Source organism: Lottia gigantea (genome assembly GCF_000327385.1).
Source record: "Lottia gigantea unplaced genomic scaffold LOTGIsca_4, whole genome shotgun sequence".
NCBI classification, from domain to species: domain Eukaryota; kingdom Metazoa; phylum Mollusca; class Gastropoda; family Lottiidae; genus Lottia; species Lottia gigantea.
The window spans coordinates 219,835-246,844 of record NW_008709379.1 but is presented as its reverse complement, the minus strand read 5'-3'; the positions used below and the strand labels follow the sequence as shown (position 1 = coordinate 246,844).

Below are 27,010 nucleotides of genomic sequence, written 5' to 3'. Positions count from 1 at the left end.
CTTGGTAGTACATGGGTATTGTTACTAGACCCTTGGTAGTACATGGGTATTGTTACTGGGCCACTGGTAGTACTAGGCTATTGTTACTGGGCCACTGGTAGTACTAGGCTATTGTTACTGGGCCACTGGTAGTACTAGGCTGTTGTTACTGGGCCACTGGTAGTACTAGGCTATTGTTACTGGGCCACTGGTAGTACCTGGGTATTGTTACTAGACCCTTGGTAGTACATGGGTATTGTTACTAGACCCTTGGTTGTACATGGGTATTGTTACTAGACCCTTGGTAGTACATGGGTATTGTTACTAGACCCTTGGTAGTACATAGGTATTGTTACTGGGACACTGGTAGTACTAGGTTATTGTTACTGGGCCACTGGTAGTACTAGGCTATTGTTACTGGGCCATTGGTAGTACCTGGGTATTGTTACTAGACCCTTGGTTGTACATGGGTATTGTTACTAGATCCTTGGTAGTACATGGGTATTGTTACTGGGCCACTGGTAGTACTTGTCTATTGTTACTAGGCCAATAGTTTTAACCGGACTATTGTTACTAGACCCCTGGTAGTGCCTTGGTATTGTTACTAGGCCACCTGAAACGCCAAGGTATTGTAACTGGGCCTCCTGTAATATCAGGGTATTGTCCACTGGTAGCACCCTCCTACCCTTCTTACTGGGCTATTTATAGTACCAGGTTGTTCTTAGAACATAATTAAAATTAGTCTAATGATTTTGGTATATAATTAAAATTTATTGTACTTGATATGGAATTCTTGGTATGAAATTCCAACTTCTTGGTATGTGATTTTGTATGTTGGATTTTTTCCGTTTTGGTATTCCATACCTTAGGAATAGGGGCTCGTGGACTTGGTACAACTATGGTAGCTGAGTCACTGTAATTTGCATCATTACTGAATACAAACGCATGTATTTATACAATCATAAATGTGTGCTCTACAATAAACATAAATAATGAATAAAGCTGATTTCTATAATTCAAAACCTTCAGTTAATTATCTAACTTTAAAATATCATGTCACCTAACCCAGTTGATTACAACTAAATAATCAATCACATTCTTTTTGTGCAAAATTGATTTCTCTATCCAGTTATCGCCGTTACGTAAACGGTTGACACAATGAACTCAATAAACTACATGTACGTAACATAATGATAAAGAAACGAGAATGTTTGACTGAATAACAATAAAATAAAGAATTATGTTCCAGCACATAATCAATCATATTCTGAGAAATTACGCGATTCTGAGAAATTGACTTGTTAATTATCGTTCGTCAACTTTCACAATATGTTTCAATGTTAATGATAAGATTAAGTAAGAAAGGGGAATTCCCCGAAAACAGAAAATTTCAAACATTTGTTGACTTAAATTGTGTTATGTTATTTCTATAAGTTCTATAGTTCGTAGAAACGTGACGACTCCACCCTCACACCATCGTTCGTGAACTTTCTCAATATTTGTAGGACGATGATAATGATTTCATATCAGTAAAATAAGATTAAGCAAGAAAGGAGAATTCCCCGAAAATCGGAAATTTCCAACACTTGTTAAATTGTGTGAATTAACACAGTGACATGTTTTGTCCATTTGACCCACTATTTTATGGTTCTATTTTAGATGTTGTGGATATATTCCATAGAGGAGTTTTGGGAAGGGGCTGGGCAATCTGCACATCATCATCTTCACAATGTCAAGCTATTACGAACTTGTCTTGTATGTTGAATGCATTGTGTCACGATTTGATTGGATTGTTCACTAGCAAATACAGCCACTCAGAGCCTCTCGACAGACAGACTATAAACAAGGCTTATTATTTACCGACGTCTGTCGAGGTTCAGATTGGCTGTATTCGCTAGCGCACAATCCAATCAAACCACTGCATTTAAAAACCTCCGTGATTCCTTGACCATTGTAAATATGGTGTAGAAAGGGCATGTTAAACAAATGTTGGTCACATCTTGTTTAAATATTGAACAAATATTTTGAAACTTGGAATGAATGTGTATATTATATGTAATCCAAAGAGCGAAGGCCATGTTAGCAAGGTTTAGTCAATATTAATGCAACTTTGTGACTATTTTTAGAAATATTTTTCGATCTATTAAGAATCATCAGTATGCATGAACATATTAGTATCTATCCTTGACTTCATTTGAATAACAATGTGTTGAATGTATTCATCTCTCACTCTATATCCATATTACATTCATGTATTAGGTAGACCATTTGGAAATCTACAAGTCCGACTGAATACAGTTTGGGATTTTTAAAGACTTTCTTTGGCGGTGACATTATGCATTTTCTAGTGACTGTAAGATCGCAAGTCTGTTGTGACGGGGGTATAACATAAAGAGGAAAGCGCCAGGAATGGTTTGTATTCGTGGTATTGTTTATTACACAAAAGCGGTGGATTTCATTCTCAGGATATGTAGGCTGAATTATATAGGTCAGTTATTTAAAGATCCCATAGCGTGAAACTCTGAGTAACAACAACATGTTTTTTTTAAGTTCTATTTTAATATTTCTAATATACTACTAGATGTATTTCCGTGAATACTTACATTATTAACAAATATAATATATAGGCAACAATTTACAATATATCGATATAGTAAAAAAAAAAGAGAGAAAGAGAGAGAGGGAAAAAAATCAATATCTTTTTCAAATTTATAGGCAGACGAAATTGTTGAAACAATAATTACTCCCTTCATAATGGAAAAAATTAAAAATTATTTTACAATTTAAAGGGGGCATTATGCAAAATTGTCATTATTAATAACACTGATATCTGAAAATATTTCTAAAATATGCTATCTATATATCTACTTGATCAAAGTGAATTTGTCTTAAAAGGGTTAATTAATAAGGAATAGTACTTGTTAAAGGGGCATTCCTTTTTGTAGGTCAAATGAAATGGGCCCCAGAAAGTTTTAACTAAAAAAATCCAGCCGTTAATTTTTGAACGCCATACTTTTAAAGTTCGTTACGCTTTTTTTTGGAAGCTGTTAGAAAACTACTACAAGGATTTAAGTAAAATAAACACTTAACTGTAAAGAAATATGTCTCCAACGCATTCGAAACGTTAAGCAACACATTCCGCTTGATTTTGATGTATAGTTTTCGACCTACGAAAAAATTCTAATGCGGATATAACTGAGTATACGAGGCCACGTGATTTTTATTGATTCTTTTTCTATTGAATCTGGCATCAGGACCGTAACTAGGGTCTTTTTTCTATGAGGCAAAAATTATAATATGTTGTGTTTCATCAAAAGACTTTTGGTAGATCACCTGTACCATAGACGTCAAATAAACGATGTTCTTATAATGGATATAATAATTATAGTTTTCATGCATCTTATTTTATTCTTATTTTTCGTCAAATTCTGCACGAGGAATCTATCTCATTTGCCTTCATGAAGTTACGGCCCTGTATCGTTAGTATTTTACATGATTCTTTTTTGTCTTGTCAGGAAATATTCCCCAATAGTAGTAATCAAATGGGGTAATGAGACTTTAATAATTTCAATGACGCCATCAATTATTTTAGACAAAATACCTGGTTCGTTATTAACAATAGCAGTTTTAATTTCTTGTCTTGTCTTCTGACTTTCTCGGATTTCTTGCTGTATCACCTTTTCTGTAGCCTCGAACATGTCTTGTGTATAAAAGTTACCACTGTTTTGTTCAACTGTTTTCTTAATGAGTGACAGGACATTTTCTACGTCTTGTTGGTGACTACTGTTCTTTTGTCGATTACAAATAAATTCATATCGGTTGTTGACATCTTTCAGTAATTGTTTTAAAAACCCTGGAGTTTTGGCCATGAATTCCTCTTCTGTAACACCATCATCTACAAGCTGGTCTTTTCTGGTAAACACAACAATAATATGATGCATAGTGCCTTCTCCCAAAATCTTTTTCATAATATCCACACTTTTAATATCTTCTTCTGTGAACCTGGCCACAGTTAAAACAAAAATAAATACATGTGGACCGGGTGCTACTACTGCAATAGATTTGATCAGCTCTTCAATTGTTTCACCCTTAGGTTTATCTGTATCAAACAGACCTGGTGTATCGACCACCAACAATTTACCAATTGAGGTTTGAGCCTCTCCCATTTTACACCACTCTGTTGCGGAAGACGCATAAGAAGTAAATTGGAAGATTGTCTTCCCAAGCAAACTATTTCCTACAGAACTCTTCCCTATACCAGTCTTACCAAATAGAACTACTCTATATTCTACAAAATAGACATTTAAATCATTAAGATGTTTTAATTCATATTGATTTATGTACAAGATAACCTTTGGGTGCCATTACATGCATTAAAATCGGAAAAGACACAGATACTTCTATACTGTTTTCGGACTACTCTTATGCAAATGAGCCTACAGTCTTACCAAGTGTAGCTACTCTATATTCTACAAAATAGACATTACATGCATTAAAATCGGAAAAGACACAGATACTTCTATGCAATACTGACAAAATACATCATAATGCATTAAAATCAGAAAAGACAGTCCTACTACTATACAGAAAAATACACCGTAATGCATTTAATCATACTATTAAAAATATCCCCATTACAAAATACGATGAGTAATAGGACAAGTCTATTTATAAAAATATCTGGTGTTATTTTCTAATGACTTCCTTGATAATAGGCTCATTTGTGTAAGAGTAGACCGAAAAAAATATAGTAGTAGGTGTGTCTTTTCCGATTTTAATGCATGTAATGTCTATTTTGTAGAATATAGAGTAGCCATATTTGGTAAGACTGTAGGCTCATTTGCATAAGAGTAGTCCGAAAACAGTATAGAAGTATGTGAGTCTTTTCCGATTTCAATGCATTATTATATATTTTATCTGTATTGTATAGAAGTATGTGTGTCTGACATATACTACTGGTGCCCTGGAATGGGAGTATTCTAATGATCCCACTAATAGTATAATTTTAAATGTTTATTGCGTGGCTAAAAGTAATCGATTTTGTTTTCACACTGATTATTATTATACCTTTTTTAACATTCCTGAGTCAAAATCTGAAAATGGTATAGTTTTTCTAGTTTGACCCATATGTATACACGGTATACACAATTCAACGTAAGAAAAAAAATGATATTATACCGGGATTGAAATAATGTATATTATCTAGAATTTTCACCACTTTCAAATTTTTTATCGTTTTACATAGTGAGAGAATGACCTTTGGCCGCCCTGGAAAATTTAGCGGCCTCTGATTGGCCTCCTCAGCTGATATTTCCCATAATCAATAACAATGACCCCAAATGATGCTTCCCTTTTCAAAATTATACTCTTTACAATAATTAATAAGATTTATTTTTGTAACCAATAATTAAAAAAGCTATCACACCTTCAGTTTGAAAAATAAATGGTATGTTGACTTTGATATTTGAAAATTAGCCACCAGCTACGAATAGGTCAGTTTGCAATTATTTTCATATATAGAATACTTGATCTCAAATTGTTTTCAACCGATATTCATAAAACATTTTAACAGTGGCCTTTTGGCGTATAGAAAACTGCAATAAGCTTTATGATATAACACTATGGCTTTGACCAAGAAGTTGAATGCTTTCTATAAGCAGGCAAAATACAAATAAAACAAACTGTTAAGCATAACCATAAATTTATTGCATAGCTATACCAAATAAGGCATGTGGACCACAACCCGAACAAAGAGTACAAAATTCAAAGTTACCTGTTTCCATCGTGTTGTATTTGTGCGTCTTTATGAAGATGTGGTGGATGTTACCAAACCAGATTTGAGATCTAAAAAAGAAAAGTTAGGAGAAGTGAAATTGTTTGTGTAAATTGAAACTTTCAAGGTCTCATGATACTAACAATACGAAAGCACAATTGACACCTGATTCCAAACAGCTTTTTAATTCTTAGAGGATTATGAAACGACAATAGAAATATCAAAATATATACTTTCTACATATATAAGAAATGACTTGCACCAAAAAAATAATGTCGATAGATACGTGGATAAATTGGGCCACGAAACCAACAACTTATTTTACAATATAGATTGCTTTAGTAAATTGAAATGCAGGAGAAACACCTTACCTAAGGTAAAACGTTTGTGAGTATATGATCGTATGTTGATAAGTCATGAGCGCGCGATCTAAGAAACTCCTCCCACTAACGAACTCACTCCACTAAAACATTTTATGCAAACGATTGTAGTCTAGGCTATTTTTCGAAATCTTCTTTCTCTCTTCATTTTTGGGTTTTTGCATTCCTATTTTTGAGTAATTTTTGGTCTAGATTTGATATTTGATGTCTGAAATTGCATTATCTTTAAGATTTTTTAGGTAGGAAGATTTTTAGGGAACGATTTTAAAAATTTACTGTTTTAGTTATATAAGACTCTTAAAAGTGGTTTAGAATTTTCAAACCCCCGGATTTTAAAAAAAACGTGCATTGTTTCCCGGGAATATTATACTGCGATTATGGAAGGGGATCCCAGTGGAAGACTTTCCAAAACATTTAAATCGTTTCCCCCAAAACATTTCATATCTCTTTTTTTTCCTCTTACATTTACCCCTAGGAAGACCCTTCCCCGGGATCTCCTTCTACAGTCGCAGTATGATATTGCTTATTTTGTCTTCTTCTGCTATTATAATAGTCCTACAAAACCATGAATATGTAGTCTGTGTTTTAAATGCGGTGGTCACGAAATAAAGACAAATCAATGGAAAATCTTATTTCTAGAAGAGAAAATAGGCATTCATATAAAATGCATATTTGTCAATAAATTAATATTGTATGTCCATAAATAGAAATTCCATAGCAAAAGTGCGGCTCAATTCAACCCAAGGGTTGTTGTACCCCAAGACTCAAGAGGCTCGCAATGCCACTGGATTTGAGACCAATGGGAAGGAGTTGTTCAACTGCCCCAACACCCTAATCAATTGAACAATTTACCTGTTTTGAATCGAAATCCGGGAATCTAGGAACAGTCTGATTTGGGCAAGTGTTTGATACACATGACTTTTTATAGGTTCTGATGGAGACGTGATGTTAAGGCCATTGGCCATTTGATCCACATGATATTTTCATGTTGTCCTTTGAAGAGATTTGAAATTTTCAATTTTCACCAATATTAATTAAATATAGTATAACTTGCAAATACAGTATGCGTAGAAAACTAATGTGGACAATATGAAGAATATATGATTTATACTAATCCTTTAGCGACATTTAGAGGTAGAGATCACATTAAATAACGGACACAATTTTATGGTATACTACTCCTTAGTTTTATTATACACTACGTTTCAACAATCTACATATTTCCCCACTTCACCTGAAGATGACCATTCATTACCGCTGCCAATATAAACTGATGCATTTTTTGTTGTATTCGTCGGTGCTTTGTATTGAGTAATTGTTGTTATTATATAATGCGCTCTATAAATATTGTATTTATATTATTATTCATATACTACTATTCACTGAACTATACTGTATTTGTAGAAATATTTAAATAGATGATTATACCCTCACATCATCCGAGAGTTCTTTGTGAACGTCCTCAAATGTTTGTAGGACGATAACAATTACATTTCAGTGAAATACGACTGATCAAGAGAGGTAAATTCTCTGAAAACGGTAGGTTTCTAAGAAATATGTGTACCAATTTTTATCTTGCATCAGAGCATGGCGACATTTTTAATTTTTATAAACATGTCACGACAATCTTATTAAATATCAACTTCATCTCGACACAGGGGGCAATTTATGATCTCTTTTGTAAATATATAAGTATTAAATTTCCATGAAAAAATTAAAGAGTTTAAAAAAAGACCAAACACCCGATTATGAAATTCTGCAGCGTAGAGATTTGTCCTAATTGCAATGGTTTTATCTGCAATGCTATGACTGGTAATGCAATTGGGGTATAACTCCAGCACAGCATGAGGGAGAGAATCGCCCCTTCACACGCAAACCATTTTAAGTCAGATATTGAGGTGTATTTAATTATCTAGGTAAGAAACTGATACCTATCTACACTTACACAAGAGCTTGCCAGAACCTTGTCTGGTATTAAGGTTTTACGATTCCAACATTTCTTTGACGAAATGAATTGCCGAAATTATAAATTAAAAAAAAAGAACTAGCAGTATCATTGTATTTATATAATTTATATAGCTATCAATGCTTGTAGTCGGGAAACCGAAATCAATGATAACAGTTGTTTCCCTATTGCTATTACAGTACATTATCAAAAGGAGGCGGTGTTATGAATATGTATTAGCCCGTCTAACTTGTCTATGTGTCTCTGTGTTGTTTAGTTGTTGAAGGTTTGATAAGTGTTATACTAAGGACTATTATCAAGAACGGTAAGCTTAAATATATATAACTCTTTATTGATTCATCGTAGTCAAGGGAAAATTCGGTAGAGGAAAGGGTATTTTCACCGATGCAGTTTAACAATATAGAAATGTCGAAGGTGCTCAGCAGGTGGAACGACTGTTAAGTGTCCTATAAAAACCCTTAGCAGTTTGGTTTCTAAAATGGTGGGCTAACAACACTTCCTGGTATAAATATCCATCTTTTACACTACACGACATAAAATAGCAATACGTTCACTGAAATGGCTCTACTACACGTGATTCACCTTATTACATTAACATTCTACTCCGTTTCTTAGAATCGTTGAATACGCGAGCATAATTCATTAGTGATAGAATGATGTTCGTACCAGTGTGCAATGGGGGAAATATTGTCAGGACAGCGACATGATCGTATTTATGTTTCGATCTCAAACTGTCTAGAGATCTTTATCTTGCACAGCCTGTATCACTCGGGGCCTCGGTTTATTGTCCCATACGAACGACTAGACGCTTTTGCCAAAAGCCCCTCTTACCTCCTTACCTCACTGACGGGGGAAACCGGGTTGAAAAACCTGAAGATGTTATCCCACCTATGAACCATGGAACTTGAGGTTAGCAATCAGGTTTCATATCTTTTTATCATGTAAATATTTATTCAGCTAACATATCAAAGTCATTGATGAGCACTAAGTCACCACGGCTCCCGAATAAACTACAGGGTTCCATCCTCCATATCGGTTTTTACTGGATTGCTTTAAAATTGTTTATACTGGTACATTTCTCGTATTGAATATCAATATTTCGTCCAATAAACATCCACGATTCTAAGAATCACATTATGTTAATGTTGTCATCAGACTAATCCCATCGACTTCGACCTTTCATCGGGTTGTTTCTGAATTATTACCCTTTGCATGTAAACACCAAAGAAACGACACACTAGAATGGCATTTGATAAAAGAATTGTGTACATTACGTTTCTTAACTCAATCAAGATGCATGTCAATTATTGCCCTTAATATGGACACAATTCAGAGTTCATGATCATGATAATGTCAATGAGCAATATAGATATTTATAAATATGAGGTTGATTATTGCAATGGTTATATCAATGGGGCGTACTTTACTCTTTTCAGCATCGGAGTTGTACCGAGTTTTCTAGTTTCTGAAATGTTCCACCAAAGTTTAAACACGTCGACTACAATGTACGACAAAATTCAAAGAGTATACAATGTAACCCATCTGGAATATCTATACCATACTAAAAATAATGTTTTGGTGTGTCCTTTTTGCATTATACATTTTTTTATTTGTCTTATTTAGTTTATATCTGATTGGAAACTATGGAAAAAGAAACTTCCAAGGAGATCAGAGTTCTACTTGTGGGCAAATGCGGAAGTGGAAAGAGTTCAGTGGGGAATCAACTGATTGGAAGTAAAGTTTTTACAGTGAGCAATACCGATGGAACACAACAGAGCCAGTTAGCAAGACGTACACTAGAAGATGGTAGAGAACTTGTTATAGTTGATACACCAGGTTATTATAATATTCGCCTGACAGAAGAGGAAACTCAGAAAGAAATTGATAGAGGAATGGAGTTACTTGCCCCTGGTCCACATTGTGTTATCTTTGTCTTTAGTTTATCGGAGAGGGTAACTGGTGATGACATCAAGAGAATTGAAAACTTTCAGAGTGTATTCGATATGTATCTCAACAAACATGTCCTTGTAGTGTTTACTGGTATGGATAATTTGAAAGACAAAGGTCAGACACTGGATGAGTATATACAAAAATTACCAAAGCAGTTAAACAATTTTCTCAGTCGTCTGGCAACGTCACCAATGGGAGTTGCTGCTAGGGAACATACTGATGTAAACAGCTCTTCTGAAATGATCCAGTCTGTTAAATTAACTTACGAGAAGCTAGGACATTCTTTCATTGAAAACTCCACTACCAAAAAAAGGTAAGCGATTTCTGATTTATTATTTGGCCTTAGATTGAGGTATATGAGAGAGTTAATACTGGTTTGATCATAATGTTTTGGAAGTCGTTCAAATTCACTGTCAAGAAACAAGAATTTGCAGGCTTCATAGATGTTTTCAGCAATCCTAAATAGTGAAACTGATAAGTCCATCCACATAGAATCATCATACAATAATAAATGAAATGAAATGATAGTTGTACTTTCTACTCTTCTACACAATATCACAATAAGTTTCAACAATGTGTACGATAAGGGTTCTGAATTCTCTCATTGTAGGAAAAGCGACGCAGACTGTATTTCCGCTGGAGAATCGAAGGTGGCTCGAAAAGGTACCTATATCATATTAGTATATATTAGTTTATTGTATCCCAATACATCAATAGTTATATAAACGCAGATATTAAAAATCTATACTCTCTAGTCCATGGCTTTCTTCATATTTCAGAGAATGTACCATTGAAGAAGAGAACAGTCTTATTACTTGGTAAAAGTGGAATTGGTAAAAGTTCAGTAGGAAATGTTCTATTGGGTGAGAAGAAGTTTGCTGCCAGTATGATGGAAGAAAGAGGCACTAAAACATGTCAAATTGAAGAATCAGACCAACTTCTGGTGGTAGATACTCCTGGTTTCTTCAGCTCACTTCGTTCTGATGTAGAAACTGCTAACGATATCATCAGTACAATAAAGCGGAGATTAACTTCGATTCATGTTTGTATTCTGGTGCTGAGTGTTGACGACAGATTTTCAGGATCTGAAGACAAGGCTTGGGAATTTGTTACAAATTTATTTGGTGGAGAAATATCGGATCAACTGATGTATGTTTTTACTGGTAAAGATTTTCAAGACAATGATGGCAGACAATTCATATTTCCCCAAAATCTACCCAGTCTACCACCATATTACATTTTGAATTGTAAAAGCTACAGCCAGAAAAATAGAGATGACCTACTAAATTATATTAATTCCAGATTTAATAACCCCATATCTCCTACTAGGATTGATAATGCTCAGTTAAAACATATTTCACAGGCTGAAATGCGTCGAAAAGAAGCAAGTAAAGTGGATGGTGAAGCTTACAGGAGGGCTGTAAATTCCAGATTGGGTCTCGACGAATCTGGAGGTTCTTTTCAACGTTTTTGTAACTGGTTCCAATCTAAGTTAAGGTTTTTTGGCCAGAATCGCCAATGATATTTTCACTTATTTACATAACTTGACGTGTTGATGCAGGTATAGATGTTTCTGGTTAAACCTAGCTAAGAATCGATATTGGAAGTCTAATCTGATAATTTTCTTCCACAGATAAACATAATTTTGAAACAAGGTTGTTTGGATTTGTCGAGTATAAAAAGTAAAGATATCTAAAATATGAATAAGAACAGTGCATTATTGTAAAGGGCCAGTAGAATAAACCAGGCCTTGACCGTGTTAAAAACTATCTAAAAATAAAAAAAACTTATATCGTTTCTTGACTATAATATTTTATGTCTATTCGACATAAAAAATGCGACAGGGTTAGGGGGAGGGTTGCCAAAATGAGACCTATCTTTCCGAGGCGAGGCAGGAAGTGTCGAAGCCCGTTGAGGACTGGGGTCTGGTGGCTACCAAGGGCTATCAGAATCCAACGAAATTCAGACAACTTGACATGAACTTTGAGAATTTAAAGGGCTTTATTTTCACTTCAAAATTGAACCTTTCAAACGCCCGAGGGGAGAGCCATAGCCTAATAGCCACCCCTGAATATGCCGACGGATGCACTTGTTCAAATGAAAAAATAATGAAAGTTCTAACTAAAAAAAACATGCTTTTCTTTATTAGTAAATCATATATTGATTAAATTGATAATTTATTGACAGGCTTCCCATAATGATAGCTATATATCATGCCAATTTAGAAAGCGGATACTCATAATGAGAGATTTGTGATGCCAGTGATATATGAGTTTCACATAGTACGCATTTAGACATACAAATCGCTCAATTTCACTTTTGTTTTGTAAATACATTCAATATGAAACAACTGTCCATTGAAATAAAACTGAAGCCTGTCCTAAGCCTCTCCTAACATCACACAAACGTTATACCCACGACCACGCTTGTTCGTAAGTTGTATATAGCTTTGTTTTTTGTACATAATGTATTACTTTTTTTGCCCTTTATTTTATTTTTCTCTTTCTTTTATTTTGCTGTAAGCTCCAAGTTTGGTCTTATTACTCTTCTCTTTCCTGGTGTCTTCTAGCGTCTCTTGCGGTAGCCTGTTCTTGATGAAATTACACTTGTTCTCTTCACGTCTTCTGTTCTTGACCTCTCTCTGTACGTACTTCGTACATACAATACAACTTTCTTTTCAACATTCACCCGAATCCTGGACCTACGCATTCACTGAAACTGTTACATTTAAATGTCCGTAGTCTTGTCTGCCCCATTACTGAGATTAAAGCTGAACTGCTGGAATACCATATTCTTTGTTTCTCGGAAACTTGGCTTTCTCTCGGAAAATGCATACTTTTAGATGGATATAAAGAGCCCATTCTCAATAATAGGGTGGATGGTTATGGTGGTGTAGCGAATAATTTATTCTCACTTGACTTCCCGACTTGAATCACCCTGATCTGGAATCTTGTTGGATTGAAGTTACAGATTACAAGAATACTCGTTATCTTTTAGGTACTTTCTATAGAAGTCCGCGAACAAGAATCGCTTCCTGGGGCCTCTTTGAAGAACAGTTTTCCTTTGCACTTGACTAAGTTGACAAACATAAATGGATATCTCAGAAGACTTATGAGAACTAGAAAGAGACATCACCAGAGAGCCAAAAGAACAAATTTGCTGAAGCACTGGCATTCTTTTCGTGTATCACGTAATTTTGTCATTTCAGAAGTTAGGCGTATCAAAAAAGAATACTATGATAAACTTGATTCAAAAATTTCGGACGGCACCTTTAAACAGTCAAACTGCAGGTGGGAGCTAGTAAGAAAGTTCGGATTTGGCAAAAATGGCAGGGCAAACTTCATCCCGCCCTTACAATCTAATAATCATATCTTCTACGCGTTACGGAGAAAGCAACGCTCCTAAACGAATTCTTCTCAAGTCAATTCATTAAGATACCGTCAACTGACTCTGACTTTTGTGACATAAGTAAAGCATTCGATAGAGTCTGGCACGGGGGTCCTATCTTCAAACTCCATCAAACTGGAATCCATTAAAACTTATTCGAGATAACTTATCTAACAGATTTCAATATGTAAAACTACAAAACTCGTTTTCAACCCCCTTACCGGTTTCATTTGGTGTTCCACAGGGGTCGGTTTACTCTTTCATGTATATGTAAATGAAATAGTCAATGATATAGATACCAATATTCAACTGTTTGCAGATGACACTTCTTTGTACCTTATTATTGAAAATCCTGTGACCTGTCAGCATATTATGGAAAATGACTTAAAATCTATTAACCAGTGGGCCTTAGACTGGGAAGTATCTTTCAATGCCTCAAAAACTAATTCTCTTACTTTCAGCAGGAAAAAACATCCATCCTCCTTTACCCTACAATTTCAAAATTCAACTTTGTCTGATGTTAATTCTCATAAGCAACTTGGTCTTACGTTTGATTCCACTGGTCATTGGTCTACACATATAAAATCCATGGCAAGAAAAATCCGAAATCATGTTGACTTCTTTGAAACTTTGAAATATAGATTATCCCGTTCTTCATTAGAAACTATTTATGAATCATTTAATTTAACGAAATTCGACTATGCCGATGTAGTGTGGGACAACTGTTCGGAAGAAAACTCCAAACTTATGGAAAATCTTCATCTAGACGCACTAAGGACAATTACAGGATTAGTTCGCAGAACATCTCATGAATTAGTGTACAAAGAATCTGGTTTTTCCTCTCTCAAAGTAAGGCGAACAAAGCACCGTCTATGCCTTTTCTTCAAAATGATCAACGACATGGTGCCATCTTATCTTTATTCACTTCTTCCACCTAAAATAAATGACATCACAACTCACAACTTAAGAAATAGCAATAATTATCGTCCTATCAAATGCAATATCGAACCAATATAAAAACTCTTTCCTTCCGTCAACCATCATCGAATGGAATGCACTACCTGACAACTATAAAATACCTATGACCATTATTTCGTTTAAACGTCTGTTGAAAAGAAACAATCCTAAAATCCCGTACTATTTTCTTCTGTGGCACCAGACCTTTAAAGAGTGAACTAAATTACCATATTTCAGAAGATCCCAAGTGCTCCTGTGGTAACCCAAAAGAAGATTCTTACCATTATTTCAACACCTGTCCCAAGTATAGAACAGAACGGCAAGAAACCATAAATACCCTTCTTCATAACATTGATATCAAAATTCTGTTGTATGGCGACCCGGACTTGAAAAATAATGCTAATGATAAAATTTTTAACACAGGAGAGAAATTTATTATTCTATCAAACCGATTTAAAGTGTAAATTTAAATTAATGTTCTACATATAAAAATGACCCTGTTCTGCCATTTATCTGAATAATTATTTCTGAGTACTTATCCACTACATTTCCTTTCATCACGACCGATTTATCTTATTTATTCATTTTTATTTCATTTATTCCAGTTAAAATATTTTCGTATTTATTATACTTTTTGAAAATATGCTTTCCATCTTCAGGGAAAAAGATTAAAATAAGCTATGATTGTTTCTAAATCCTTATTGTGTTTTGTAACCTTTTATCGTTATTCATGTAAATAAATATTGATTAAGATTGGTTTATTTATACAAAATGCAATCCAATCGAAAAAGTCAAATCACATATTAAATGTGAAGGCGGAGGTTTCATTTCAGCACTAACTTCTCTAATTCCAAAAATAGCAAAAGCGGGAGTTAGTATAAGCAATGCAGTGAAAAAGCCTGACGAGTTGAAAGAATTACAGCAAATAAGAGAACTACGTAACAAGAGAATAGAACAACGAGCTTTAGAAAAACGAGGAAAAGGTTTTAAAGTTATAGGATAAAAATGTCTATAGTAGTATATGAGCTCATAGATTGGTCGCATTTTTCCACATTCCATTTCATTTCATGGGAAAAATGCAACCAATCTATGAACTCCCAAAAAAAAAAAAAAACTCCCTGCATTTCATAAATTCTTACAGCAAAACATTCTACATTTCATAAATTCTTACATTAAAAAAGACCTAAATTCCCTACATTTCATAAAACATCCTACATTTCATAAAATTCTTACACCAAAAAAACACCTTCAATCAATTTCCTACATTCCATCAAATAAAAGCATATTAAAAATACCCTTATATAAAATAGCATCCTTGTTTCGCTTAACATCCGGTTTTTAATAGCCTCGTTTTAAGTAATGTTATTTTTAGTCTAGAAAAGGGAGATAACTCTTTTTTGGATAAAAAAACAGACTAAATTAATTCATTTAAAAATAGGATGAGTTTAATTCTAAAACACGAACAACTCAGATTCGAAGATTATTCGGGTGACGGTATCTTTTCATAAATATTTTCTCTAGGTTCAAAAATAATTCCAAAAGTAACTAGCTTTATTTCAAACAACAAATCACTCCTTTCAACCGGAGCGAAAGCCGCTGGCTCAATCGCACAAGCTGGAAAGAGTATAAGCGACGCAGTGAAACAATCCAACGAGTTGAAAGAATTACAGCTAATAAGAGAACTTCGAAACAGGAGATTAGAAGAAAGGAAAAAACTTATTTCGGTTCAGGAGATATACAAAAATCATTGGGTTCTCTTCCTGGATTTCCATGGGCGAAATATCCCGGAGAAAAACATCTTCCAGGTCATAATAACACCGGTCCAGGTACTAGGTTAGATTTGCGATTAGACGAAAACGATAAACCCAAACCAGGGGAAGAACCAGTCAATAGAGTTGACGCCGCTGCGCTTAAACACGATATTTTATACAGAAACAAAGACATAAACTTCAGACACGAAGCAGACAGACAAATGATAATCGAACTTGAAAATATTCCAAATCCAACTTTCAAAGAGAGAATGCAAAGAGCATTAATCATAAAAGAATTTACAAAAACTAAAAACTAAAAACTTTTTAAAAGTAAAAGTGTTTGAAAAAGATGAAATATGGTCAGCTGATTTAATTCATATGCCAGTCGAAAGAGGATTTAAATATTGCTTAACAGTTATAGATTTGTATACGAGATATGCTTGGGTTATTCCTTTGAAAAATAAAACGGGATTATCAGTCAAACATGCATTTGAAACGATTATGAAACAATCTAACTGACATCCAGAAACACTGTGGGTAGATAAAGGAAGCGAATTTTATAACAAAAATATGAAATCTCTGGGATTTGAAATTTACAGTACGCATAATAAAGGTAAAGCTGTAGTAATAGAAATATTTAACAGAACCCTAAAAAATAAATTATTCAAAAAGTTCACGGAATTGAAATCCCAAAAATGGCTTAAAATATTACCATAGGTTATAGATGAATACAATAACAAAATTCATTCATCTATAGGTGTCACACCAACACAAGCCTCGAGTAATCCAAATATTATAAAGTCAATTAACGCGCAACATAACTACGAAAATGAAATAAAGAATTTAAATATCAAACCCAAATTTAAAGTTGGAGATCGAGTTCGTATTTTCAAATATAAAAGCAAATTCGAAAAAGGTTTGTTGGATACGAACGAAATATTCATCGTTGATAAAGTAAACAGCACATCACCTCCGACATATGAATTAATCGATCAAGACAAAGAACAAATCATAGGTAGGTTTTATCAAAATGAACTTCAAAAAACCGACTTTTAAAAATGAATGATGAAGAATTTGATAGAAGATTATGAGATGTAGACAAGTATTTTTGCTTTCTTAAATTTAAATTTATGTTCAAAATATTATTGAATGTGTTTTATCAGAATGTAATACAATTTCAAACACAAACTACGTATATATTTAAAAAAAAAAACGACTTTTAAAAATGAACGAATTTCTCGATAAATATGGAACCGATACAACCACAAACTTTCAACTTATGAGATGGGCGAATGAGTTAAATATATCACCGTTTTATTATTGTATGAGAGATGAAATAAATGATCTGAAATATAAGAAAGGTAAATTTTACACTATAACAAATATACATACTTCCGATCAAAAAGGTGATCATCATTCTGCTTTGTACAAAGACTCTGACTTATATTTCTTCGATTCTTATGGATTAGAACCCACTGAAGAGATAATGCAGTTGACTAATAATCCAATCAAATGTTCTTCCTTTCAAATTCAATTACCGGGACAAAAGTTTTGTAGTCAGCTTTCACTTTGGGTTTTATATCAGTTGAGTTTAGGAAAACAGTTTGAAGAAATTGTAATAAATTTAACTCAATAAAAATGGCGAACAAGTTTGGATTAGGTTCTTTATCTTTAGAAACTAAAAAACCTAACACTACAACGTGGATAAATAAAGCAAAACCGTACTTCGTGGATCAAATTGGAGACACACTTCAAGGTGATTTAGATATGAACAATTTTACCATAACTAATTTAAAGTCTCCGGAAAACGATAATGACGCCGTTCACAAGAAATATTTACGGGAACAAATAAATTCAATTGAAGTAAATAAAAACCATTTAGAAGATAAAATAAGTAATGTGAAAATTAAAAATTTTGTTAATGATACTAAACTACAACAAGAGGTACGAAGATTTATAAGTTTTATTGCAAAACAAAAATTAGACATTCAATAATTAATAGATAACATTCCAGATGAAAATGAAGATACGTTTCAACAGGAATTAAATGCTCTGGAAACTAAACTTAACAGTGAATTACAAAAAGAACTAACAAATATTAAAAAACAAATACAAAACATAGATGATAGCGAAATCAAAACCTATATTCAACAACAAATACAAAACATAGATGATAGCGAAATCAAAACCTATATTCAACAACAAATACAAAACATAGATGATAGCGAAATCAAAACCTATATTCAACAACAAATACAAAACATAGATGATAGCGAAATCAAGACCTATATTCATCAACAAATACAGAACATTGATGATAGTGTTATTCAACAACAGATAACCACTATAAATAACCTAGTTTTGAAACAGGACAAAAATATAGTCGCATTAGAAAACAAAGTTTCTCAAGAAAGAATCATATTATTTCAATCTTCCATTTGAAGCTTTTGATGATGTTTCTTCTATTACTGATAATATTGATAAATCAAAAGATTATGATTTGAAAAAATATGGATTCGCAGCAAATATTAGAGTATATTCTGTTCCAAATTATTCTATTTACCCCAATAATATTTTTGATTCAGATGATAAAACTTATCAATCAATATATTTTGATTTCCGAGGAAAACTTATAATTGAAATTCATTTTCCTTTTCAGGTAAAAGTTGATTCAATAGTCTTCAGACAAAACTCACGTATGTCTAATAAAAAATCTAACGCTCGTAAAGTTCTTCAGTTTATCAATGGTACAAAAAATGTAGAAACTAAAGAATTAGAAATTAACAATGAAAACAGCAAGCTTCTTCACTTATATGAAATTAAAACGAGTGGAAAATATATAGATAGGTTTAAAATGTTAATCATACCAGATAATGAAGAAGATGAACTTATGTTGAGTAATTTTGATATGTTATTGGAAACGGAAACTCCACCATCAGCAAGTATTATTAGAAATCCAAAACCACAAAAAGAACTAATCAATTATCAGTTTTTACGAGCAACATACTTTGAATACGTAAAACTATATTTTGTTGATAATGATATATTAACCTCAATCGATATTCATAAAAGTCAACAACAACAAAATGTTTTGATACCAATAAAAAGAGATGATGCATCTGTTGATATGAATTTAAATATTAGTAAACCAAAATTTTCAGTTCATCTGAATAAGGTTAATGATTTGAAAGAACAAATATTCTTAGTAAATATGCGAATTTTTAGTAAAGTAGCTTTATCAGAAAGACAAGAACATAACAGTTGAAGAATTAGAAAAATTCAATGAAATTTTAGATAAATTTGATGTAGAAATATCATCAATAAAAGTTAAAAATTCCTAGTTAAAAATAGTTGCTTTAAAAATATGAATAAAATTGAAATTTTAGACGATGAAAAATTCATATCAAATGAACTTTTTTACGATGTTATTAAGCTTATCTCTAATGAATTTATAACATTTAAAGGGCAAATTGAAATAGATGGAGAGATAACTCAAGATGGAAAATACACACAAGACATGAAATTTGTAGGTTTTAATACCAAAAGTTTTTGTCAATTTCTTCACTGCTGTGGATAATAAATCGGATGCTTCTGATTGGTATTTCACAGGAAAAATGATTTTCCGTAAAAACAATTTCAAAGAAATAAAAAGAATAAATAAATGAATATATCGGTATAAATTGTTATATACCGAGCGATGGATACTGCTTTGTAAAGTGCGTTAATCGTGTTTTAAACGAAGACTACATGAGAGATTTTCAAGATTTCATCAACAGTTTTTCAAAATCAAACAGAAAAGGAGTTATGACATCTGCTAGAATCTGCGAATTCAATAAGAAATTTAATACTTATTTTCAAATTTATATGCCCAAACATAGACATTTTCAACCAAAGAAAGTATCCGAAGAATTAGATTGGGTTTTTTATTTACATAAAGAAGATTTCTATCTCATTAGAAGAGATAACAAAACCTTAGGCATTAAAGAAATAGAAGATAATTACGATGAAAATGTACGGAGAACTTGTAAAGATGATACTGCGGTAACGCAAGTTTCACCTCTAAAACTAAATGTTTTTCAAACCATTCCCGATGATTGTTTATACGCGTGGGATTGCGAAACCTATAACGAAAATAAAGCCATACCTTATTCTTGTACGTTGATTAATTTAGAAAAACTAAGAAAAATGTTAAACAGAATAAATAATCTCTTTCCAGATTTAAAGCCGACAGATCCTATTCCAAAAGAATTTTACAACAAACTCATGACTAATATAGTAGAAATATTTGTAGGTACAGATTGCATCGATCAAATGTTACAACGTTTAGGAAAAATAGATCAAAAAAGAATATTAATAATCGCTCATAACGCTAGCGGTTTTTGATAACTGGATCATGATCAAAAACGTAAAAAAACTAACACAATGCCCTTTAAAAACGCCCAGACGAATTCTGTCTCTACTTTTAACTAATTCATTCACCGATGAAGATTTACAGAAAAAATGGAAAAGACAGAAAGAAATAAAGGGTAACTCTAATTTTTTGCAAAATATTAATTTCATATGTTCCTATCAACACGAATCATCTAGTTTGGCAGCATGGGGAAATTCATCTAATCTACCAATGAATTTGAGAAAGATCGAGGATGTAAACATTGCAAAATACACCAAAGATAATTGGGAATCTTTAAGACACGAAAGGGAACCTTACGCTAAAAGAGATACGTTATGTCTCGGAGCTTGTTTGATAAATACAATCAAGCAATGAAAGAAGTTGTATTTCAGAATATTTCCAATAATCTAACGGCTCCTTCTTTATCTTTAAAGGGTTGGTATTATTTATATCATTACGATAAAGAAATGGTTGAAGAAGAATGGTATGAAAGTACTAGAATGGTTCCGAAACACACCGAAAAAGAAAACGTAGAAAAAGTTTACTCACATACTCACCCTTTTATAAGATATTTTATCGGACAAAGTATTAAAGGAGGAAGAGTTTCGGCAAATCGAAAATCATTTGAAACGAATAAAATGGATGAAATTTGTAATATATTATAGGAATACAATGCAAGTGACACTGATAATATAATTGATTTATTCAAAGAATATAGCGCTTGCACGAAAGATAAAACGGAGGTTCAATCGAGACTTAAAAAAATAAAATGTACTAAACTGATGGCATTTGACGCTCACGGTTTGTACACTTCCGCCATGTCTGATTTAGATAGCGTATATCTGAGAGCGGAAAGTGGTAGACCATTTCTACCGGAAGAAAATAAAGAATTTGTCAAGCTCTTTAATGAACAGAAATTCAGACCTAGAACTGCTATTTTAACAGTGTGGTTTGAGTATCCCAAAAACATGTTCTTCCAACCCATACCAGCTAAAGATAAAATCACTTTCACGAATAAAGAAGGTAAAAAGGAAACTGGCACTAAAATCAGATTCAGAAATGGTTTCTGTCACGACGTTTTAACATCGGTCGATATTCAAGAAATGGTGAAAGCCGGTGGACGAATTATTAAAATATTAGATGGTATAGTTTACGAAGAATATTTTAAAACTCCACCCTATAGAGATTATATTTTAATTTTGAGAGATCTAAGAAATAAATATAAACGAGTAGGTAATATCGTAGGTAGTAATTGCATGAAATTATCAGGCAATTCGTTGTATAGTAAATCTATTCAGAAGGATATAAATACATCGAGACATCAATGGAGTGAAGCGACTTTAAAAGCCAACTACGATTCACACGTCAAAAGCTATGAAAAAGTAAATGATAGTCAATATATAGTTGAGATAAATGAAGAAGAAAAAGAATTTATTCCTCCTAAATCTACACGACTAACACCTAGTCATTTGGGATCATTCGTTTTATCTCACAGTAAAAAAATAATGAATAATTTTATTCGCGTGATAGATGGATTTTATAAGCCTGAAATATACTATAGGGATACCGATAGTTTATACATTTCGTCTAGCAATTGGGATCAATTAAATGAAGCTGGGTTGGTATCCGAAAATGATTATTGTAAAGGAAAGAATGATTATGGTGATGGTGGAATTATATTTGGTTTATATTTAGCGCCAAAATTTAAATACAATATCCTTCTAACTTCCGATGGTGTTTTAAAAGAAAAGAAAACGTTTAAGGGTTACTCTAAAGATAAGATATCCGTAGAAGATTATATTCGATAGCTAGTGGACTTGAATTTAAGAAACCTTGGGTAAAAAGTTTCACTAATGGAGTAGTTATTCCAGATGATAAACAAAAGAAAGTTTTTAGAAGTTATCTAAATCTCGTTAAGAGAAAAACACCAAACAGTGAAGTAATCATGTATCCTTACGACTGAAAAGAATAGAATAGATGAAAACTACGAATTTGATGATTTCGATTATCTAACTATTCACGAAGAGAATGAAGAGTGTTAATTTTTTTGTTTTAAATGAAGTTGAATAACAATTTCCTCGTTACCAAAATCTATAAACCTATTTTTACCATCTTTAATTTCAAGATTTATATCTTTAATCATAAAGGAATTAAGTGGTAAATACGTCGTTTGAAATGGTTTCTCTATAATTCTATATCCTATTGGAACAGTGAATGTTGGAAGACTGTAAAGAATCTGACGTTTGTATTTATTGAAAAATCCACCGTTTATTAAATTGCAATGTATATTTATAACATCGATATCATTCTCAATATTAGCTTTGTGTGGTGCTTAAGTGGATTGGGTGTATACTCGTTTATCAAATCCTAGTAACGTATTCAATGAATTTTCTACGTTGAAATCAACTTGACTATTATTTCTTAATATCAATTTTATTTTGTTCAGATTCAAATTACCTTCGAATTCAATTTTGTTTTTACCATTGACATTTCCTCCATATTCAGAAAGGTATTCGTTAATGGCTATGTATTTGTAGCTTCCTGGTAGTAAACGTATGGTTTTGAACGTAGCTCCGTTATCTGTTGATATTTTTATTTGGTTATTTTTTTCGTTGATATTTCTAATGGAATTGTAAACAGAAAAATACTTTAATCCCAATTCATATTCTTGATTGCGATCGAGTTCGTACTCATTATCTAGAGATAATTCAATGTCTGATTTATTTGAGGTGATGACGAATAGTTGTTCTTTATTTGACATTTTTAATCACGCTTTTATAATCATTTTTATCTATGATACCTTTATCTAGGAGTCTTTTTAATATACAATTTACTTCATTATATTGACTGTGTGATCGATGACCTTCTTTCATTGCCGCTAATATTACTCGTAATCTATTAAGCAATTCTTCGTTGTTGTCGGATAAAAACGTTATACCTTGTCCACTGTTTTCTCTAGCTATCTCTTCTTCCAATTCGTCTATTTGTTCTGTGATTGGTGGATAATTTTCTCCATAATCATCTGATTCATCATCTTCATCATCTACTTCATCAACTTCATCATCAACTTCATCAACTTCATCATCTGCTTCATCAACTTCATCATCTGCTTCATCAACTTCATCAACTTCGTATTCACGAGCAATAAGTTTTTTTTTATATGTTCATCAACATTATCCAATCTTTTTGTTTTGCGCTTAGTCCTTATCATATTCAGAAATTTTAAGTATTGTTCTAAATCCTTGCGTTTGGCAATCTCAACATCCTCGCCATTCATTAAATCTATTAATCCTTCTGTTAATGTAAATATAAAGTCTTTTGTATCGAAGGGTGAAATTTACTAAAACTTATTCTAAATCCATTAAACAATAAACCTTTTATATCAACGATTGGTGAAATGCTCTTTCGTAAATTTGTTGAATTTGTTTAGGTTCTAATTTCTTTTTAATATCCTCTTGAGATTTTAATATGGGTTGAAATAGAGTTTATAGATTTTCCGTTAATCCGAGTTGTTGTAATCTGTTATTTTCAACTAGGGTCTTTATTTGATTCTTAGCTTTGATATATTCTTTATTTCTTTTTAAAATATTATTCCAATCGCTACTCATTTTTTAAAAAATAATATTTAACAAATGTCTGTTATAACTCTTTCACCCGTAGGTTTTCTAGTATTAACGAATATATATCCATGATCATCTGGGTTTTTCCATTGAGCTTTACAAACCTTTTTAAATGCATCTGTCCATTCCGTGGTTTATCGACTGAATGATTTGAGATAAATCTTTATCGTTTAATTCAAATAATAAAAAACAATTTGCATTTTTTCTAATGAACATAGAATCCATCCCGTAATAAGATTGGGGTTGGTATATGCAGTGACAGTTGTGATGTCTTCCTTTCGTGAAGAATTCTTGTTGAACACCTTGATTTCTTTGCGCTACGCAGTCGTCAAACAATATTAAGTTCTTTCGTTTGCTATCAATATTAGACAAGTCTAGATCATTAACATTTTTGGTAAGAAAAACTTTTATATCCGTTGGATTCTTTCCTTCGATGAAGTTATCTATGATATCTTTTATTTCCACTTCTTCTTCGTTTTCTTCGTAATATTGAAATAGGTCTTGAACATCTCTCTTTGGTAAATATTCCAAAGCTTTTAGAAATTGATAATACGATTGCTCTGGTGTTGTTGTGTAGATATAGAGAGAATCTTTGGTGTTGTCAACATGTTAAAAGTGAGATGAGTTTTCCCAGAACCGGAACTACCGCATATACACATGAGCATTGGGTTATTAGGAAATATTTCTGAATGATTAAATTTTTTGCCCATTTTTTATTATTTCAATTTGTTCCAAAATCACTCCTTCTCCTTTATACTTTGAAAGATATATTCCTTCTCCAGTGTGTATATTTTTTAAAAATATTCCATTACCCTTATGTTTGACTTTGACTTCTCCCGTGTCAATACTATCTACTAATTTATTTAATCCTTGTTTAACAGTTTTCTTGGTTTCTTCCCCAAATCTTTTTCCAAATTCTTTTATTGTGCCTATCATTTCTCCCACTCCTGAACCTCGTGGTTCCTTTTCCAGTGCTAAATTATGTCTGCGTTCTTCAGCGGCTTTAGCATCAGCTGCTTTCTTTGCGTTGTCAGCTTTGACTGCGGCAGATATTCCTCCAGTAGCTGCACCCGCCGCTGCAATACCACCAAATATTAAAGGTAGAAGGAAGGTAAAAAAAAATCCACCTTCTTTTGCGTTCGCGTCAATTCTTTCTAAGTCTATAGCGTCTCTGACTTTACAATATTTATATTTATCAATAAGTTTTTTTAGTTTTCTTGATTTTTTTTGAAAGTTATTACAGTTGGTGAAGCTGTTTCAACAGCTTCTATTATTTTCTTGGCTAAAAATTCTACTATCATTTTTAAGGGTGTATTTTTTACTCAATTCTTATCATTCTTCTATCTGCTATTTAAATTAAATGTTTTGCTTCTTCCAATAATAAACAATAACCTGTTACATCTCCTTGTGTTTTTTCAATATGAATATTTATGTTCACTCCTGTTTTGAAAAGATCTTCTTGGTGAGCTGATAGATCAAAACAGAAGATTGGATGATTAAGTGCAAAATCTACATATTCAAACTTAGGTAGATTTCCAAATAATTCACACATATTTTTATAGTTTCGATATTCATTATAATCCTTTGTGGTTGGATTAATTGTTAAAGGTTGGTTAGGATAATTATCGTTGTTTAATCTTACTTGAACTTTATGGATTAAAGGATTTTGAGTTTGGTTCATTGCCACTCTAAAGACATTATTGTTATTCGTTTGAGAATCTGTTAAGTTCTTGAAACCAATCATTAAATATTTTGCTGGTTTAATAGTGTTAGTGATTGGCCATGTGGTGGATTCTCCAGTTAAAGCCATGCTACCTACCCTATTACGATGAAGAAAAGCTATTTCAATATCTTTAGTTAACGAGTTGAATATTCTCGTTTCTACTTCAATTGATGGTGTTATTACGGGTATGAAAAGTTGGAGATTCGTTATTTCTAATTTTGCATCTGAACCATTCTCTCCAAAAAATATCTTATCGTCGTTGATTTCTCTTTGTAGATGAATTTTATATGGTAACCCTATGGAAACTTTTCTGTGTTCCAACAGACCGAATAAAGGATATAATTTCCAATTTACGTAATTACCCCACCTATTATTCTCAACAATATTATTGTACTGAAGTACTCGTTTTTCAAATCCATGATTAGCTGCTCGTGCTACTCTTTCTATTGTGTTTCGAGCAACAACTCTCACTCTATCTAAATCGGCATCATTTGCAAGATTTCTTACCGGTTCTTTTAAATCACTTCCATCACCAACATCGGGTATCCAACCTGAGACTGAATCGAAATCTTTAGGATATAAAACTGTTTTCAGCATTGTGTCGAATTCCCCAGGGTGTTTGATTGTTTCTATCGGATATGAACCAGCTTCCAAAACCATCTCGCTAAATAAAGATGGAAAGAAATTATTTTCTAACGTTGTATTTGTTTGTGAAACTTGATTCTGAGTTCCATCTTTAATTTTGAAATCGCATCTGAAATAAGCATCGGAAAGAAGCAACCAATTCGATAATGAATTTATTTCGAAGGTAATTCTACCACCATCATTCAATTGGGATTTAGAACCAACAGTCGGTGAGATGATAATATAATCCTCTTTTTTCTTGTTAAACGAATAACGAATCGGATCGTATAATCTAAAGATTGGATCTAGTATTTTATTTGCCATTTTTTAGGTTTAAAATTTGAGTAGAAAATTGTGTTTCCAAAAAAGAGTTATCTCCCTTCTACATTATTTTATTAGCTTTTTGATGGAATGTAGGAAATTGATTGAAGGTGTTTTTTTGGTGTAAGAATTTGATGAAATGTAGGATGTTTTATGAAATGTAGGGAATTTAGGTCTTTTGTAATGTAA

The 27,010-nt window shown here is 32.6% G+C and overlaps 6 protein-coding genes across 6 annotated transcripts; 4 read left to right on the top strand and 2 right to left on the bottom strand.

Moving 5' to 3' along the window:
- Positions 1-3,467: 3,467 nt before the first annotated feature.
- Positions 3,468-5,762, bottom strand: LOTGIDRAFT_153564 (hypothetical protein; the record flags this gene model as incomplete). Its single annotated transcript, XM_009059592.1, has 3 exons — positions 3,468-4,267; positions 4,428-4,448; positions 5,753-5,762. 3 exons carry the CDS (start codon positions 5,760-5,762, stop codon positions 3,468-3,470), a joined length of 831 nt encoding a protein of 276 aa, XP_009057840.1.
- A 4,003-nt stretch (positions 5,763-9,765) lies between these two features.
- On the top strand, positions 9,766-10,188 carry LOTGIDRAFT_78945 (hypothetical protein; the record flags this gene model as incomplete). The annotated part of the gene is made up of 1 exon (XM_009059568.1): positions 9,766-10,188. A coding segment is annotated over one exon (423 nt), but the record flags the coding sequence as incomplete, so codon positions are not given.
- Positions 10,189-17,781: 7,593 nt separating this feature from the next.
- Positions 17,782-19,408, top strand: LOTGIDRAFT_153562 (hypothetical protein; the record flags this gene model as incomplete). The annotated part of the gene is made up of 2 exons (XM_009059591.1): positions 17,782-18,087; positions 18,803-19,408. The coding sequence occupies 2 exons, from the start codon at positions 17,782-17,784 to the stop codon at positions 19,406-19,408; spliced, it is 912 nt and encodes a 303-aa protein (XP_009057839.1).
- Positions 19,409-19,890: 482 nt separating this feature from the next.
- Positions 19,891-20,526, top strand: LOTGIDRAFT_153561 (hypothetical protein; the record flags this gene model as incomplete). Its single annotated transcript, XM_009059590.1, has 1 exon — positions 19,891-20,526. The coding sequence occupies one exon, from the start codon at positions 19,891-19,893 to the stop codon at positions 20,524-20,526; it is 636 nt and encodes a 211-aa protein (XP_009057838.1).
- Positions 20,527-21,351: 825 nt separating this feature from the next.
- On the top strand, positions 21,352-22,341 carry LOTGIDRAFT_153560 (hypothetical protein; the record flags this gene model as incomplete). Its single annotated transcript, XM_009059589.1, has 1 exon — positions 21,352-22,341. The coding sequence occupies one exon, from the start codon at positions 21,352-21,354 to the stop codon at positions 22,339-22,341; it is 990 nt and encodes a 329-aa protein (XP_009057837.1).
- A 942-nt stretch (positions 22,342-23,283) lies between these two features.
- Positions 23,284-26,824, bottom strand: LOTGIDRAFT_153559 (hypothetical protein; the record flags this gene model as incomplete). The annotated part of the gene is made up of 3 exons (XM_009059588.1): positions 23,284-23,660; positions 24,966-25,229; positions 25,546-26,824. 3 exons carry the CDS (start codon positions 26,822-26,824, stop codon positions 23,284-23,286), a joined length of 1,920 nt encoding a protein of 639 aa, XP_009057836.1.
- Between the last annotated feature and the right edge of the window lie 186 nt (positions 26,825-27,010).